General features: G+C 43.7%; 4 protein-coding genes and 1 non-coding gene across 5 annotated transcripts in view; 2 read left to right on the top strand and 3 right to left on the bottom strand.

Moving 5' to 3' along the window:
• LOC126680747 (NADH dehydrogenase [ubiquinone] iron-sulfur protein 3) overlaps window positions 1–478 on the bottom strand; it is a 1499-nt gene extending 1021 nt beyond the window's left edge. Inside the window, exon 1 of the mRNA XM_050375927.2 lies at window positions 1–478. This exon is cut by the window's left edge and continues 1021 nt beyond it. Coding sequence (XP_050231884.1) covers window positions 1–50 — 50 coding nt within the window. The 5' untranslated portion in view covers window positions 51–478.
• A 3383-nt stretch (window positions 479–3861) lies between these two features.
• Window positions 3862–4841, top strand: LOC126680746 (putative cytochrome c biosynthesis ccmC-like mitochondrial protein). Its single transcript, XM_050375926.2, has one exon. It carries the CDS (start codon window positions 4071–4073, stop codon window positions 4821–4823), a length of 753 nt encoding a protein of 250 aa, XP_050231883.1. The 5' UTR covers window positions 3862–4070; the 3' UTR covers window positions 4824–4841.
• Window positions 4842–6283: 1442 nt separating this feature from the next.
• Window positions 6284–6357, bottom strand: TRNAD-GUC (transfer RNA aspartic acid (anticodon GUC)). Its single transcript has one exon. It is a non-coding gene; the product is annotated as a tRNA-Asp (tRNA).
• A 2770-nt stretch (window positions 6358–9127) lies between these two features.
• Window positions 9128–12194, top strand: LOC126680748 (NADH-ubiquinone oxidoreductase chain 4-like). Its single transcript, XM_056105685.1, is given in 7 exon segments — window positions 9128–9945; window positions 10139–10342; window positions 10491–10588; window positions 10990–11126; window positions 11232–11276; window positions 11278–11864; window positions 11866–12194. Coding segments are annotated over 7 exon segments (1803 nt in total). The 5' UTR covers window positions 9128–9424; the 3' UTR covers window positions 12077–12194.
• A 276-nt stretch (window positions 12195–12470) lies between these two features.
• LOC126681745 (protein Ycf2-like) overlaps window positions 12471–15000 on the bottom strand; it is a 6464-nt gene continuing 3934 nt past the window's right edge. The window contains exons 2-8 of the mRNA XM_050377294.2: window positions 14482–15000; window positions 14266–14314; window positions 13748–13934; window positions 13515–13637; window positions 13159–13248; window positions 12886–13052; window positions 12471–12588 (exon numbers count right to left, since the gene is read on the bottom strand). The exon at window positions 14482–15000 is cut by the window's right edge and continues 3630 nt beyond it. Of these exons, the coding sequence (XP_050233251.2) occupies window positions 12471–12588; window positions 12886–13052; window positions 13159–13248; window positions 13515–13637; window positions 13748–13934; window positions 14266–14314; window positions 14482–15000 (1253 nt within the window). The remainder of the gene's footprint in view (window positions 12589–12885; window positions 13053–13158; window positions 13249–13514; window positions 13638–13747; window positions 13935–14265; window positions 14315–14481) is intronic.

Genomic DNA, 15000 nt, shown 5'->3' with positions numbered 1-15000 from the left:
TTCTTAGGGAGAGTTTCCCAACTATATTTGAAAATGGATTGGTTATCCATAAAGATAAAGAAAGCTTTCTTTGTAGTTCTGCTTCTTGCTCTAAAAATTTAGAAAGACTTGTCGGAAATCACCGGTTGGGTTGGTCCAACCAAGAAAAACATGGGAGTCTTTGGGCATCAGATTCCTTTTCTTCTCTTACGATCTTTCTAGTTGGATGAAAAGAGCGCTCCTAAATGAAGCCTTTTCTCTTGAGAAGGTGAAACGTCGGGAAGAGTCACTTCTTGCCTCAGTCAAGGAGAGGGGGATAGCCAGTCCGTCATCCGAGATGTAGCGTATTAATCTCGGGGAGAGATGGGGGATGCCAGGATAGAGCGGCAAGATAAGGCTGGACCAGAGGGCTGGCCTGGAAGAAGGAGAGGTTCACAGGGGGTAGGCCAAAGCCCGTAAGGAAGTTCGGAGTAGGCCGATTCACGTTAGCAATCCCTTACTTAAGAAAATACGTAAAGATTAATTCAACCACACACCCCCCGGATTTTTTGACTAGTCCCGCTATTCCACCACTGAGAGAGCGTTTAAGAGGCAACAGCTCGCCGAACCTAAAGGCCAGAAGCATATTGCACGTGAATCAATAGACGAAGTAGATAGACCAGAATCGGATGTGTGAGTTCCAAAAGAGGATTTTTCCACTTCTTTTTAAAAACGAAAGAGCTCTTTTTTATGCAATAGGTCAGTTAAGAGTTCATTCTTTTACTTCTAGTATGAGTGTGCCAAGCCAGGCAAGCAAGCCAAGCAAGGAAGGCAGTTCGGGGCAAGTCAGGTATTTGACTTTATTTAATAAAAAAAAATTTTATTATATAAAAAATATACTTAGGAACTTCGCGTCATTTCACTCCATCTAACCAAAGACCTTCATTCATATATAAGCGAGAAAAGGATTGTCTTTTTAAGTGCATCCCCGGAAAGGCCTTTCTTAACTTATCCTTCGCGGTCTATCTCGAAGCGTCTATAGTTATCTGATGGTTATTCAATCTAGAATCTCATTGAAGTGTTTACACCCTCCAGGTATGATAATAGACCGATTAGCTGCAGGCTGGTCACAACCCACAGCTTGTACCAAGGAGTCTGCACCGGAGAAACCACCAAGCAAGTAACCTCCATTAATTGAAAGTGAGGTTGACTCAAGTCTAGGTAACCTAAAATCAACACCCTTCACGGCCACCATGTCATAAATCTTCCATAAAAGACCGAAGCCAATTTTTATCCTTCTTAACAATCTTCCATGAAGAATTTACTTCAGGAACAGAGAAGAACTGCTCGATGCCAACATCTGGAGACAAGGCGGTAGTATAGTACCAATGACAGTACCTTAGCCAGCTCTTCATCCATACTCGGAGAGAAGACCACTCAAGAAAATCTTTCATTCCAGTCTGAACAAACAGTTCATCAGGAATGAGTTTTGGTCTCATTCCCTTGCGAAGATGATCCATTCCGCGCAAGTATGGATGAAGAGGTCTTCCCCTTATAAGCCAAAGCTCAAAAGGAAGAAGGCTCTTATCCCACATAGCCCGAACCTTCTCATTGTGAAGAGAACGGGTGTGATTGAGTCTACTAAGAGTACTCAATCCGGCACGGCACCTCCTATCCTACAAAGGGGTGAAACCCTAATGACAGGATATGTTATGTGGACTGCAAACAGACCACAAGGGGGATTTGAATTAAAAAGATTCTTGATTGATAAATTACTAACATCCTTACTCAATCTCCGGACTCGAAACCTCTTAGCAAACTCTACTGAACCAGAAGTAGATATGAGGGACTTTTGATAACTAATTGAGACCCCCAACCTACTTAAGTTAAGGCTGAAGAATAAGACTGAGCTACGGCCTCATCGGCAATGAAAATATCATCACCGAGTACCGCGTACCTATGAAAAAGCTCTCCAGGTCGGACTTGTTTTGTTCTGCCGCCCACCAATTAAATGGTGACAGAGGGCAAACAGAGGCCAGGAGGCGTGGTATCCTAAAGGTTGTCCATCCACGAAACATATTTGATAATCCGTTTCACGAAAGGAATATCAAATATGTTCCAGGCAAGCGCAGAATTAACTATACTTGAGGCGAACGACCTATCGAACAATAAAAAACAAAAGGCCACCCATCGGTAGCCGACTTTTAGTCGTAGCAATATGTCACCTGATTGCCAACTAGTCGATCTAACGGTTTAAGTTGATCGAAGGTACCATCGACTGGTAATCTTTGAAGAACTTTAGCAAGCCAATCATGAACTGGCCACAATAACCGTTGATTGACATAGTTACCTATTGCAACGACCCTAAAGCGTCTATAGTTAGAATCCCTCCCTATATTGTAATGAACTCCTCCGTTTTCATGCATTTCCTTCGCGATTACAATAGATCTACAAGTGAAGCACTTCGCCACTCTCTGCAAAAGCCTTTTTTTTTCCTATCTATTTCTTTTTATCTCGGCGTGACTTAACGTGACTAAGATGTACTTTCTGATTGATTCCTGCTCAACAACCCCCCTAACAGCCTATGAATGTGCAGTGGAATCCCGTTCGTCTTCTTCCTCAAATATCTTACTTTTCCTTTATCTGATTGCAAGCTATTGATCAGATTTACTGTGCGCGGATATCTTTACTAATGATTCAACCTCCCCCCGGAACACCTTCTTTAAGAGTGAAGGCCCTAAAGTCGGAAATCACTCTCTGTCCAAAGTTAGGAGCTTTTTTTACCTCTAAAGGTGCGAAGCGATGAAACTTATCCCAATAGACAAGCCATAATAGGAATAACAGGCAATCGGGGATCGCACAATACCGGGTAAATTTCGCATCATAACGGGTATGAGCTATTGACTTTATTGAATATTTCTATCAATTCTAGGGTCGATGGAATTGAGCTCGAACGAAAGCAGCTCTTCCACTCATCTCATTAGAAAGAAAACCTCTTCCCTGCAAGGAGACAGATGCCTTATCATCCCTATACCCTATATTCTACCTGAGAACTAGGGTTATGCCTTCAATGTCGGTCTTACAAGTGATATAAATACCTTAGCTAATTTCCACTATTAATGGGCAATCAGTTGATGCACTCTACACTCTAACTTTCTTTAATTCCGTTAGATTGCTTTGGATGCTTCCTGCTTTCAGTAAAGTAAGCACTATGCTTCTAAAAGAAGAAAGCACTACTTCCTTCTTACCTAATACTACTCTCCGATTTAGCATACTATTCTTCGACAATAACATACTATTGACTGAGAATTGTGTATATAAAGAAAGAAGGACTTGCTTGCTACTATCATCGTATTATAAGACAAACTGGGTTGCATTGGTAGCTATGCTTAGCGGTGACATACTTTTTCGTTTTTCAACTTAATCTCATCCCAAACAGTTGTGGCGGAACACGCCACTTAATTTCAAACGCCAAAGAAGGGCGTAAAACAAGATTTCAGTCCCATTCACCATAAAAGAGTGATAAAAAGTGGGCAGAGCAATGATCGTAAATGAAAAATGAAAGCATTTTTTGCGTGGTTATTTCGTAGGCCGACGAACAGGCAAATTGAGCCTGTCGATACAGCCCGTATGAATTATTTCGATGGGTTAGAAAGGCTCAAACCGGATCCAGGCGATAGCCATGAGCTCTTGCTTAACAAGGCTTCTCGCTTGATCGATCATTACTTTCAGTTACATAACTTATCCCTTCCTCCATCACACACCAGTTTGGACGTAGCTCGCCACCTGGAGAGCTTAAATACGGCAACTCCAGCGGGCCTGGGTGCTGACCCCGCGCTCAATCTTCTTTTAGAATTACATAATCCTGCCAGTGAGCTCTACATAGAAGCAACCAAACTCCTGCTGTCATGGTTCTAAGGCTCTCTGGTTGGATGGTTGCACGTGTTTATGTCTTTTTTCGGTATGCCGCTCCGCGAGCAAGGAGTTCCGCGCACGAGCGGAGCGAAAACAAAGCAGGGGGAATTCTTCGTTGGGGGAAAAAAATCCTTTTATTGCGTATTGAATATAGATCCATGTCTTTCTTGTTCCACTAGCTAGGACCAAATTCTCACATGTCCGTTTCGTTATTACAACCTTCTTTTTTGATGTCAAAGACCAGAAGCTATGCGCAAATTCTCATTGGATTTAGGTTGTTCTTAACAGCGATGGCTATTCATTTAAGTCTTCGGGTAGCACCACTAGATCTTCAACAAGGTGGAAATTCTCGTATTCCGTATGTACATGTTCCTGCGGCTCGGATGAGTATTCTTGTTTATATCGCTACGGCTATCAACACTTTCTTTTTCCTATTAACAAAACATCCCCTTTTTCTTCGCTCTTCCGGAACCGGTATAGAAATGGGTGCTTTTTTTACGTTGTTTACCTTAGTTACTGGGGGGTTTCGGGGAAGACCTATGTGGGGAACCTTTTGGGTGTGGGATGCTCGTTTAACCTCTGTATTCATCTCGTTCCTTATTTACCTGGGTGCACTGCGTTTTCAAAAGCTTCCTGTCGAACCGACTTCTATTTCAATCCGTGCTGGACCGATCGATATACCAATAATCAAGTCTTCAGTCAACTGGTGGAATACATCGCATCAACCTGGGAGCATTAGCCGATCTGGTACATCAATACATGTTCCTATGCCCATTCCAATCTTGTCTAACTTTGCTAACTCCCCCTTCTCAACCCGTATCTTGTTTGTTCTGGAAACACGTCTTCCTATTCCATCTTTTCTCGAATCTCCTTTAACGGAAGAAATAGAAGCTCGAGAAGGAATACCAAAACCTAGTCCACTCGCTGAGTCTCTTTGCGTCCATGGCTGAATGGTTAAAGCGCCCAACCTAAAAAAGGGGGAAATTCGTAGGTTCGATTCCTGCTGGATGCACTTGGAACGTTCAGTTCAATCGCTGCTCACGGAATTTATACATATAGCTCGCCATTATAGCTTATGGGGCACTTCACTCGCTAGGGAAAGAAAAGGGATAGCTGATTGAAAATCCCACTTAGAGATCGCAACTATAGTCAGAAACTCTCTGCTCTATTTGCTTGCAATGCTATAGCTATCAAACAAAGTTGGCGAACGCTTCTTTAACCTTAGACTCGTTACGTTGTTCGAATGAACTCGTTGGCTCCGCGTCCACCGAAAGTCGGTAACCTTGCGGTTCCCGGGAAACAATGGTTCCCTTTGTAAACGTTCAAATCCTTGACCAGTTAATATTTTCAATCAATATAAATAAGTAAACACATAGAAGGGGGGCTGCTCTTAGCTGCTTATCCTGGGTGCCTTAGAAGACTAGGTGTCTTAGAATAGGCGATTTCTATACTATAGTAGAAGCACTTGCTGGCTATCCAAAGCTTGCTTATTGCCCTTGCCTGCTTTCAAACTGGCCTGCAAGCTATTCCCTATAACCTTTATTTACTATTCTATATGGAAAGAAAGCTGGGGAAGAAAGCATACTCTTTAGGGGAGGACGAGAGCGAGTAAGATCTTGAACTCTTAAGCTCCATCCCTCGGAAGTCATCTTGACCAAGGACGCAGCCCTTCTCGTTCTCGTTTCCTTTCAAGTGATTGCTATTGGGAGTTGCCTTCAATAGCCCATCTCCTAATTTACTGATTGCTTTTCTAGATGGTTGCCCTTAATCTTGAAAGCTTGGTCTAAAAGTCTGGATACTATCTTGTTCGAATTTCTGGGTCTTGAATTAGATTGGATAGCGGGGCAGGGAAGAAGATGAGGAGATAACGGGGGGAACCTTAGAAACCCTTAAAAAAGATTATTCATTCCCTCTCTAAGAGAGGTGGGACCCTTATTTTATCTTTATTTTTTGAATATCCTCTTTCCGAAATGGGATGCATTTAATATATCAAAACTTCAGTGTGCAATTTGAATTTGAAACAATCTATCTCATTCAAATTAGTAATTGAGGTTACACAAAATTGGAGCCAAAAAAGAAGAGACTTTTCAGATTAAAAGAATTCAATTAAATTCATTTTGTATCATACAAATAAAAATTCCATTTGTGTATGTGCTACCGGGAAAGATATGGTACTCGATTCGATTTCATTACACGGGTCCGGGAGTAATCGAAAAAGCCAAACTAAGTACGGTATCTCTCGGAATCCAGAATATGACGCTACCAAGAATTTCATCCCCAAATGAAAATTCTTGTGAGAAATGAAAAAAAAAAAAAAGGATCCCCTTTTGGAATGAAATTCTGCTATTTGTTATTTGTCCCCCTTTCACAGAAAATGGTTGATGTCTTTTTTTATTGGATTTGGATCCGTCGGGACTGACGGGGCTCGAACCCGCAGCTTCCGCCTTGACAGGGCGGTGCTTTGACCGATTGAACTACAATCCCAGGAAAATTAGGCGTACAGCCTAAAAAGTCTTAGATTCTTTTTTAGATTTGGATTTCATTCGAACTATTTAGTTTCGCCGTGTTGTAACAGAGACACGAATGATATACTATATTATTATATAGAAATATTTATAAATGCAGTGAACTCTAGTGGGCTAATTCATGAATTGAATCAAAAATTGGCCAAGCGGTAGAGTCACGCTCTTTAAACGCCCTAAGAAATAGGCGTAAGTCATCGACTCCATTTTCTATTTTCCACGAAACTCCTGTCATTTTTCAGAAGAGGATATAGATATGAAATAAGGGTAACGGCCTGGTCTTGTCGAACCAGCGTTATATAATTATCCTGGCGAGTCGTTTTTTTTTCGTTTTTAAGTGGAATGTTCATTATAATGATAAGTATAGGGGAACTGCTATGGTCACTACAGGGTATACTCTTCCTCATGGTTCATTATTCATATTTTATGTCCTGGGAAATATATATTCTAGATACCATTATGAATCGCCGCCAAAGTCTTCCTACTTCTCCATTGTTCCAATCAGATCCGAAAAATGAGAAAGAAATCAAAAGTCAGTGCACCTGAATTGAATCATGACTATATAAGCTATTCTGATATTAAGATTCGATATAGATTCAATCGTGGAAGCGGATCTTTTCTTTCCTTGGACCGCGTAAGAATTCGTCTTCCGATTGAATCTTCTTGTTCCTGGATGCTCCATAGGAATCCATCACTATTCCTTTCCTCCACCGAGAAAGGTTTCTTCCGAATCACAAGAGCAATCTCTCTTTTTTTGAATTTCATTTTTTTTCGTTATGGTAATGCAATGCAAGAAGTCGGAAATCCAGTTCTTTCTGATGATGAAAAGAGCTTTTTCATTTTTATGTTATGTTAAATTTTTGAAAAAAAGAAAAAGGTAGGTAATGTTAGAAGACGACTGTCGGTATCTGATGGTAAGATACCTATGGTCGGTATATCTTTGAAAGCTCAGACGGAGAGAATAAACGGACTCCTCGAGGGCTACTTAAGGCACTTTAGTGCAAACCAGAAGGACTGGAGCTGTTGGATGTTGCTCAGTGCTGCTAGAACTTAACAACCTAAAAGCTCTGCGTCGAACTTCAGCCCCTTCGAGTTGGTCACGGGGCAAGAGCCTCTGACGCCCCCCACCATTGCGAAAAGAGGGGGCTTGCCCATCAGCCTACTTTGCCAAGAGGTGGCAGGATCGCAACGACCTAGCCCAAACCCACTTAGATAAAGCAGCAAGGCGTATGAAGGGAGCGACGACCCTTCTTGGAGATAACTCCAAAAGATCAACCAAGCCTAGCCCAACCTACTTAAAACAACCTAAAGGCTTGGCCCGGTCTGAAGGAAGAAGAAAGTAGACCTTGTAGAGAAGCGGATAGGAAAGGTAGCCTATAGACTAAAGCGATCAGCTCGGCGAAAACTCACCCCGTATTCCATGTGAGTCAGTTGACTCCGATTAGACCAGACCGACCCAGAGAGGAACGTGCCCGCGAGGGCACCACCAGATGTTGTAGGTGAACCTACTTACTAAAGAAGAAGTTGAGTATATCATAGCTGACCGCACCGTGCGCTAGCCCATACACCCACTGCGCGAGTGGAATACTACTTAGTCAAGTAGAAGGGCCAACCTGAAAGCGAGGCAAGCTGGGAACGGGCTGAAACTTACGATTCAAAGACCAAGTCAGAGACTACTGGACGTCTCGCAGAGCGACTCTCAACGAGGTATAAAATGACTGGTTCGATAGAGCCAGGAGGTTGAGACTTTTCGAAAAAAAAAAGGTTTTTTGGCAAAATCCGCCTTTACTAAAGATCAAGGAGTACACTTGTACTCTGGCTAATAAGGGAAAGGTTTTTTTGGCAAATCCAAGTTTGACTCTGTCCTTAGCGCAAGCGCTAAGTAAGCTAGCACCTTATGTAATTTAATGTAAAAAAAACGAGGAAAATAACGTCAAGTAGAAACGAACAAGGTCTTACGGCACGATCACTATATCTTTTCTTTTTTTTCTCTCCTCTATGGAAAGAGGGGACGATACGTGGCGTGGTATACCTAATCGTTTGGTGTCAACGAGACGTACGTAAGTCGACATAGCTCCATGTATATGTTCTTTGTAGCTAGAACCCATAAATAGAATGAAATAATGGTGAGCCTAGGGCGACGTAACATGGCTCAAGGGTGTCTATACAAAGCCCTTCTCTTCTTCATTAATAAAGAGGCAATGCACTCTTTGAATGGTACTTGATTCATTCTTTATGAATCTTTTGGTTAGAAGTTATACGGACTTTATAAAAGGAAATGCCACACGGAGCGTGTTACGAAATATGGGGCATTCTAATCGAAGGGTCATACCTCTCGGACCTCTTACGGTAAGGTCAATGCAACAGTCAGTGTGGTGGCGAACACGCTGTGCTGTAAGCTAAGCTGTTCACCTTGTAGACAGAGGATATATATAAAGTGTGCCGCGCGCGATTCATAAGATTCTATAGTAGCACCAGTATATTATTCTATTTAACTTAGCCTGCCTCTCCTATCATGACTTTTCGAACCAACCAACTCGGATCTGCCCTCGCAAGTCTCTATGCATTTTAGGAGCAGAGCATGCAAAATCGAGCAATGGATCTTAGAAGAATTCAACTTTGAACGGCACGACTCTTTCTATTTTTTTTCTTCGACGAATTTCGGTTATGACCAATGCCCCACTAGTTGAATAGGCGTAAGAAAGCTACCTGAAAAAAGGCAAGGCTCTGTAAGAGATGAATTGCCTTTTTTTTGCCAGAGATATTTTTTTAGAAATTGGAGAAAATAAAGAATTCAAAAATAGAAAGAATCTAAATAAAGGGAAGGGGCCCACTACTTCTTCATTCAGGGGGGAGACTCGCCTCATTACTTCCCACTGGGCGAGAGGTGGGCCTAAGCCACCTACCCCTACCCACTCATCAATCACGTTCTTCAGCTGACTTGCACTGATAGACCCCTATTGTATTGGAATTAGGCGCACATTTTTTTACTGTTGTCAACTAATCTCTTCCATTTTCGATTCTACTCTATGTTAGAACATTTCTGTGAATGCTATTCTGATCTAAGTGGTCTTATTCTCTGTCCCGTGCTAGGAAGCATTACTCCTCTTTTCATTCCAAATTCAAGAATACGACCGATACGATTGATTGGTCTGTGTGCCTCTCTCATTACTTTTTTGTATTCCCCTGTTCTTCGGATACAATTCGATCCTTCTACGGCCAAATCTCAATTTGTGGAAAGCCTTCGATGGCTTCCTTATGAGAACATCCATTTTTATTTGGGTATAGACGGTCTTTCTTTATTCTTCGTGATATTGACCACATTTCTGATCCCTATTTGCATTTCAGTGGGTTGGTCTGGTATGAGAAGTTATGGGAAAGAGTATATTACAGCATCTCTAATTCGTGAATTTCTAATGATCGCCGTGTTCCGCATGCTGGATCCTCTACTATTCTATGTTCTTCCCGAAAGCGTGCTAATCCCTATGTTGTGCGGAGCTGAGCATCTTCTATTCGCTGGGAAAACACTTTTCCTCTGCAGGGGCCTTGTGCAGTAAACCCCCTACGGGCGGTCGTCCGTCGTCGTAAAGTAGTCGCCGCGAAGCTTTCGGGAAGAGGGGTAGTCTTGTGTGTAAGCATAGCATTTCTGGTCGAACCCGCCCAACCCAACAAAGAAGAACCGAACCTGACAGACACATCTTTTTCCTTTTGGGAGGGTACTCCGAGTAGTGTGTACCTCGTAGGACCTCGACCCGCCTACTCGGGTCTTGTATGGATATGCAGGAAGGGGTGCTCCTAGGTGTGTGTAGGGGTTGTGTTTGTTCGCGAGAATGGATTCCTCGTCAAGTCAGTTTGGGGGGTGTGGACACACTTGCGCGAATTCGGGTAACGGCTACAAGGGATAAATCGAAAGGAAACTGTACCCGACCAGGGATGGACGTAAACTCGTAAGCTACCGAGGGTAGGGATAATCGTCCAGGTCTTATTGTGAAAAAAAAAAAGCACCCCGCCACAGCAGACGGGTTGGTTCCTCTGTCGTCGCCGGGGAGCTCTTGAAGAGGAGACCTTAGGATAAGTTGCTAAAACAAAGGGGAGAGGAGGATCGACCCGTTCAGTCAAATTCCGAAGAAAGACTGTTGGCAGCAGGCGGAGACCTTTCTTTGGCCCTCTTCAAAAGGAAATGCGGGGGCGGGGTTAAGTTCGGCAGAGGGTTCGAGAATAGGGTAGGGTCCTGTCCTTAAGATTCAGATAAGAAAAGAGTTCCAAACCTTTATGCATGCACCTCCGTATAAGTGCTGCGTACAAGTTCCGGCCAGGAAAATTGGGAAAGATCAAACCAATTTGAACCGCTCACATCACAGTAGTAGTAGCGTAAAGGCCGTAAGTCGGGGGGTGGCCAATAAGGCTCTTCCTTTCACATCTCCCTCTCTCTATCTATAGAGATAGATCCGCTGCGTGAGCAACCCGACTGTGCGTTACATGTGCTCTACAGGCCGCACTCTATCTTTCTTCCCAACGAGCCTTTTCTTTTCATTTTGAAGACGGGCCTTGCGTTCGGTTCGAAAGGCATGGTTTTCAGTATGTCTCCAGATAGGGCCCCCACTAGCCCGGCTAGCTAGTGAGCGGTTCTTTCGGGCGAGAAGCAGGCCGGGCCCTACGGGCGGGCATCTCCCGCAACGCAAGCTGCATTGTTCGCCACTACCCGAGAAGCAAAAGATTCGAGAGTCCCAGGCTGAAAATACATGCATAGATAGTGGTCTAATGACAAGGGCCGACGACGGAAGCTCGGGACGGAGCCGTATGATGCGGAAGTCTCACCTACGGTTCCCTGAGAAGGGAGTGGGCTACCTACTGGAGCTTCGACCAACCACCACCGGTCAATAAATTCCGCTTTGGGGCCACCCCTTACTCTACCATTATTATAGGGGTATGGGGTTCGAGACAAAGAAAGATCAAGGCAGCATATCAGTTTTTCCTTTATACTTTACTTGGATCTGTTTTTATGCTATTAGCTATTCTCTTGATTCTTCTCCAAACAGGAACCACCGATTTACAAATATCATTAACCACAGAATTTAGTGAGCGGCGCCAAATCTTTCTATGGATTGCTTCTTTCGCCTCTTTTGCCGTCAAAGTGCCTATGGTACCAGTTCATATTTGGTTACCCGAAGCTCATGTAGAGGCACCTACGGCAGGATCCGTCATCTTGGCAGGAATTCCTTTAAAATTGGGAACCTACGGCTTTTTAAGATTTTCAATACCCATGTTTCCCGAAGCGACACTTTCTTCCACTCCTTTTATTTATACTCCAAGCGCGATTGCTATAATATATACTTCCTTGACCACTTCAAGACAGATCGATCTTAAGAAGATCATTGCTTACTCCTCAGTAGCCCATATGAATCTGGTGACTATTGGTATGTTTAGTCGGGCGGCGGCCGTTAGGTCACCTATTTTTAGTTATGGACACACAAGGCCAAAACATGTGTGCCGGGCGTGCGACCCATCAACCTACTAGCAATGGGGGAGAAAACATAGCATGTCGCAATAAAAGCTTGATTCGAGGCGTCAGCAAAAGACTGCCGTCTGTTCCAAAAACAAAAAGCCCCTTAGCGCCCCGGGACGGTAGTGGAGGACGGCCCTACGCGCAGGCAACAGCAGCACCGGCTCCACGAAGTTAGAATCGAATCTTTCTGTTGGCTTTCCCAATTCATTCGTGAATAAGAATGAAAGGGCTAGAAGCGAGTGCTTCTAGCTGCTTCGCCTGCTTCTTATTATGATGGTTATGTTGGCGTGGCGAAAATGAACGAAAAGAGATATGAACGTGCTATTTGAAAATCGATTGATAGAAGCCTGCTGATCTGTTCTGATATATCAAAAGAGTAGGAATGGATTGAGGGGGAATCTATCAATAATAAGGGGAAATCTCCTATTTCTATCTATTGATGAGAGAACTTTCTTTTTTTGATCCATCAGCTACATATCTGATGGAGTCTACATCCTACGTAGAGCGCCTAAGCGCTTTTTGGGCCAGCTCAGTTCTCTTATCCATCGGTCCAATGCACTGGGCTCATCTTATGGAGGGAAAAGAAAAAATGTAGTTGTCTTGTTGTTGTTAGCCGCCTCGACGCATTCCTTTCTCTCCCCGGCATCGTCCCACACAGAAAGAAAGAGCGCAGAGCCCCGGCCCGACCTGTAGGTCCGCTAACGTAAAGCGAGGAGTTGAGCCTGAACTGGCGAACCAAAGGTGAACAAGGCCAACGCTTCTAGAGTTCGCTGCTTTTCCCAGGCCGAAAAAGGGCTTATACTGCTCGCCTTTGTTTGATATATTCATTCAGTAACAATACAAACTACAACTACACCAAAGTAGAAAGGTCACTATAGAAGCTAAAAGTAGCCTATAGTAGTCGGCCTAACCAAAGCGTCACAACAAGAAAAAATGAGCCTTATGAATGGAATCTTAAGTAGAGGGCTTAGCCCTCCCGCCTACCAATCAAAGAGGCTGAGAGTAAGCGTAAGCTCACCCGTAAGCTCTTCGAGCTTTCTCCGCCAGCAGCTTATGTAGGGGTCGGCCTTATAAAGCTCCCTAAGCAAAGCGGACCTCCCTCCTTCCCTTATTAAATGAAGTAGAAGGTCTTCACTTAGTAGTAGGCATTCCTTTCACACGCTATTCCTTTCACACCGCTGGCAAATTCAACCATTAACTAGGCACTTTAGAGCGGGCCGGCAGGCGGGCGAGACAGAATGGGCGGGCACTACTAACCAAGCCAAGCCTAGTTCTCGCCGATAGGCGCTGGTAGCTTGCTTCCAAGCCTTGCCAACTATAATACTTATGGCCATGGCCCGAAGGAGCCTTAAGCACTTGTACAATGCTCAAGTCAAGGCTCCATCCTACTCGTTGCCCAGAGCCTTGACTTATTATTATATATTAGTCAAGCGTGCCTAAATATGGGATTTAGGTTTAATTTTATTAACCTCGCCCGATGGTAGAGGTCGATCCCTTATCACCTTCGGTGCCTCCTTGTGGTCCTTCTCTTTAGCTTTTCCTCGGCCTTTAGAGCTAGTTGATAGGCCACTTTCCACATCCGATGCATCGAGATTTCATCTTGGATTTCTAACCTCAAGCCCTATCAAGCAAGGGATTCTTCGTCGGATTCGTTCAAGCCATTGCGAATAAACAATTGGTAGAACTCCGCAACTGTTAGGAGTAGGGGCTTTCTTGTACGCTTCTCTCCCCTCTATCTATCCTTTAAAGCGAAGTGAAACCTTTGGAACAAGCTTTGGGTCTAATCGGAGGGTAGAAATTTCTCCTGCAACCTCGATCGCATCTTGTCCCATGTATTTCCCTTTGCCTTTCCGCTCACTTGGACTTGATCTGATCCCACCAAATTAAGGCATGACCAGTGCTCAGGAATTTCATCTTCGCAAACCTCGGATAGTTCTTTCCAATCAAAGAACTTCTCTACGCTACTTAGCCAATCAAGAAAGTCCTCAGGAGGAATTCGGCATGTATGAGGTAGTGTCTCCAAAACCGGAGGGCTTGAACAACGGCATAAAGCTCTAGATCATAAGTTGAGTACTTCTTCTTTGCTTCATTTAACTTTTCACTGAAAAAGCAATGGGTTTCTTCTCTTGAGATAACACTCCTCCGATTCCCACGTGAGATGCGTCACATTCAACTTGGAAAAGGCTTAGTGAAATCCGGAAGGGCTAGAATGGGGGCTTCGGTGAGCTTCTTCTTCAATTCAACAATTTGAAACTATCATCTGCTTTGTCACACCATCGGAAGGTCTTCGACTTAGAATGATGGTACTGTTTATCGTGGATCCCATCATCAAACAATTGTTTAAATAAATGTGCTTGCTGTCACCTTTGAAAGTCTAGATCGATGAACTCATTTCTGTCTGTCTTGAATCTACCTGTTCGTTTGAGAATCATGGTACCACTTCTCACGGATTCCATCGACAATCTAGCATAACTGCAGACTTGCTTAGCATCCTTCCTAGTACAGGTTGGGTTGAATCTGCTTTGAGTGTGCCTACCGTGAATTTATATACCCCCTTCTTTTAAAATTATGTGAACATACCTTCATCGAGGGCTATTCCTACTTGTTTTGTGAGATTTCCACCGCGAAAGGTGGTGCTGGTTATGACTATAAGGAATAAAGCAATGGTATACGAATCCGCTGAGCAAGAGAGACTCAGGAGAGGTACGAAGTAGAAGGAAAAGAGTGGGTCTGCAGGGTCCCAAATGAATTGGCTTATTCGAAAAAAGCCTTGTTCTTTGGAAGATCTATCTCGTATCTGGTACTGCATGGCTCCACTCTGCAAGAACTCCGAATCATTCTCTTGAAGCTCATCCTCTTCATTATAAATGATCCGCTTGCCCCGAAATGCCCTGGCCCAATAGGGAAATCCCAATTCATTGGGCCTTTCGATACAATCAAATAGAAAGCCCCAAGGGCGCCATATTCTAGGAGCCCAAACTATGTGATTGAATAAATCCTCCTCTATCTGTTGCGGGTCGAGGACTTCTTCTCCTTCCCCTTCTTCAAACTCCGATTCGTATTTTTCATAGAGAAATCTCTGATCAAGGATAGAACAAG

The sequence above is a fragment of the Mercurialis annua genome, linkage group LG5 (assembly GCF_937616625.2).
Source record: "Mercurialis annua linkage group LG5, ddMerAnnu1.2, whole genome shotgun sequence".
NCBI lineage: Eukaryota > Viridiplantae > Streptophyta > Magnoliopsida > Malpighiales > Euphorbiaceae > Mercurialis > Mercurialis annua.
The sequence above is the reverse complement of the archived record's forward strand: the minus strand, read 5'-3'. Positions and strand labels throughout refer to the sequence as shown.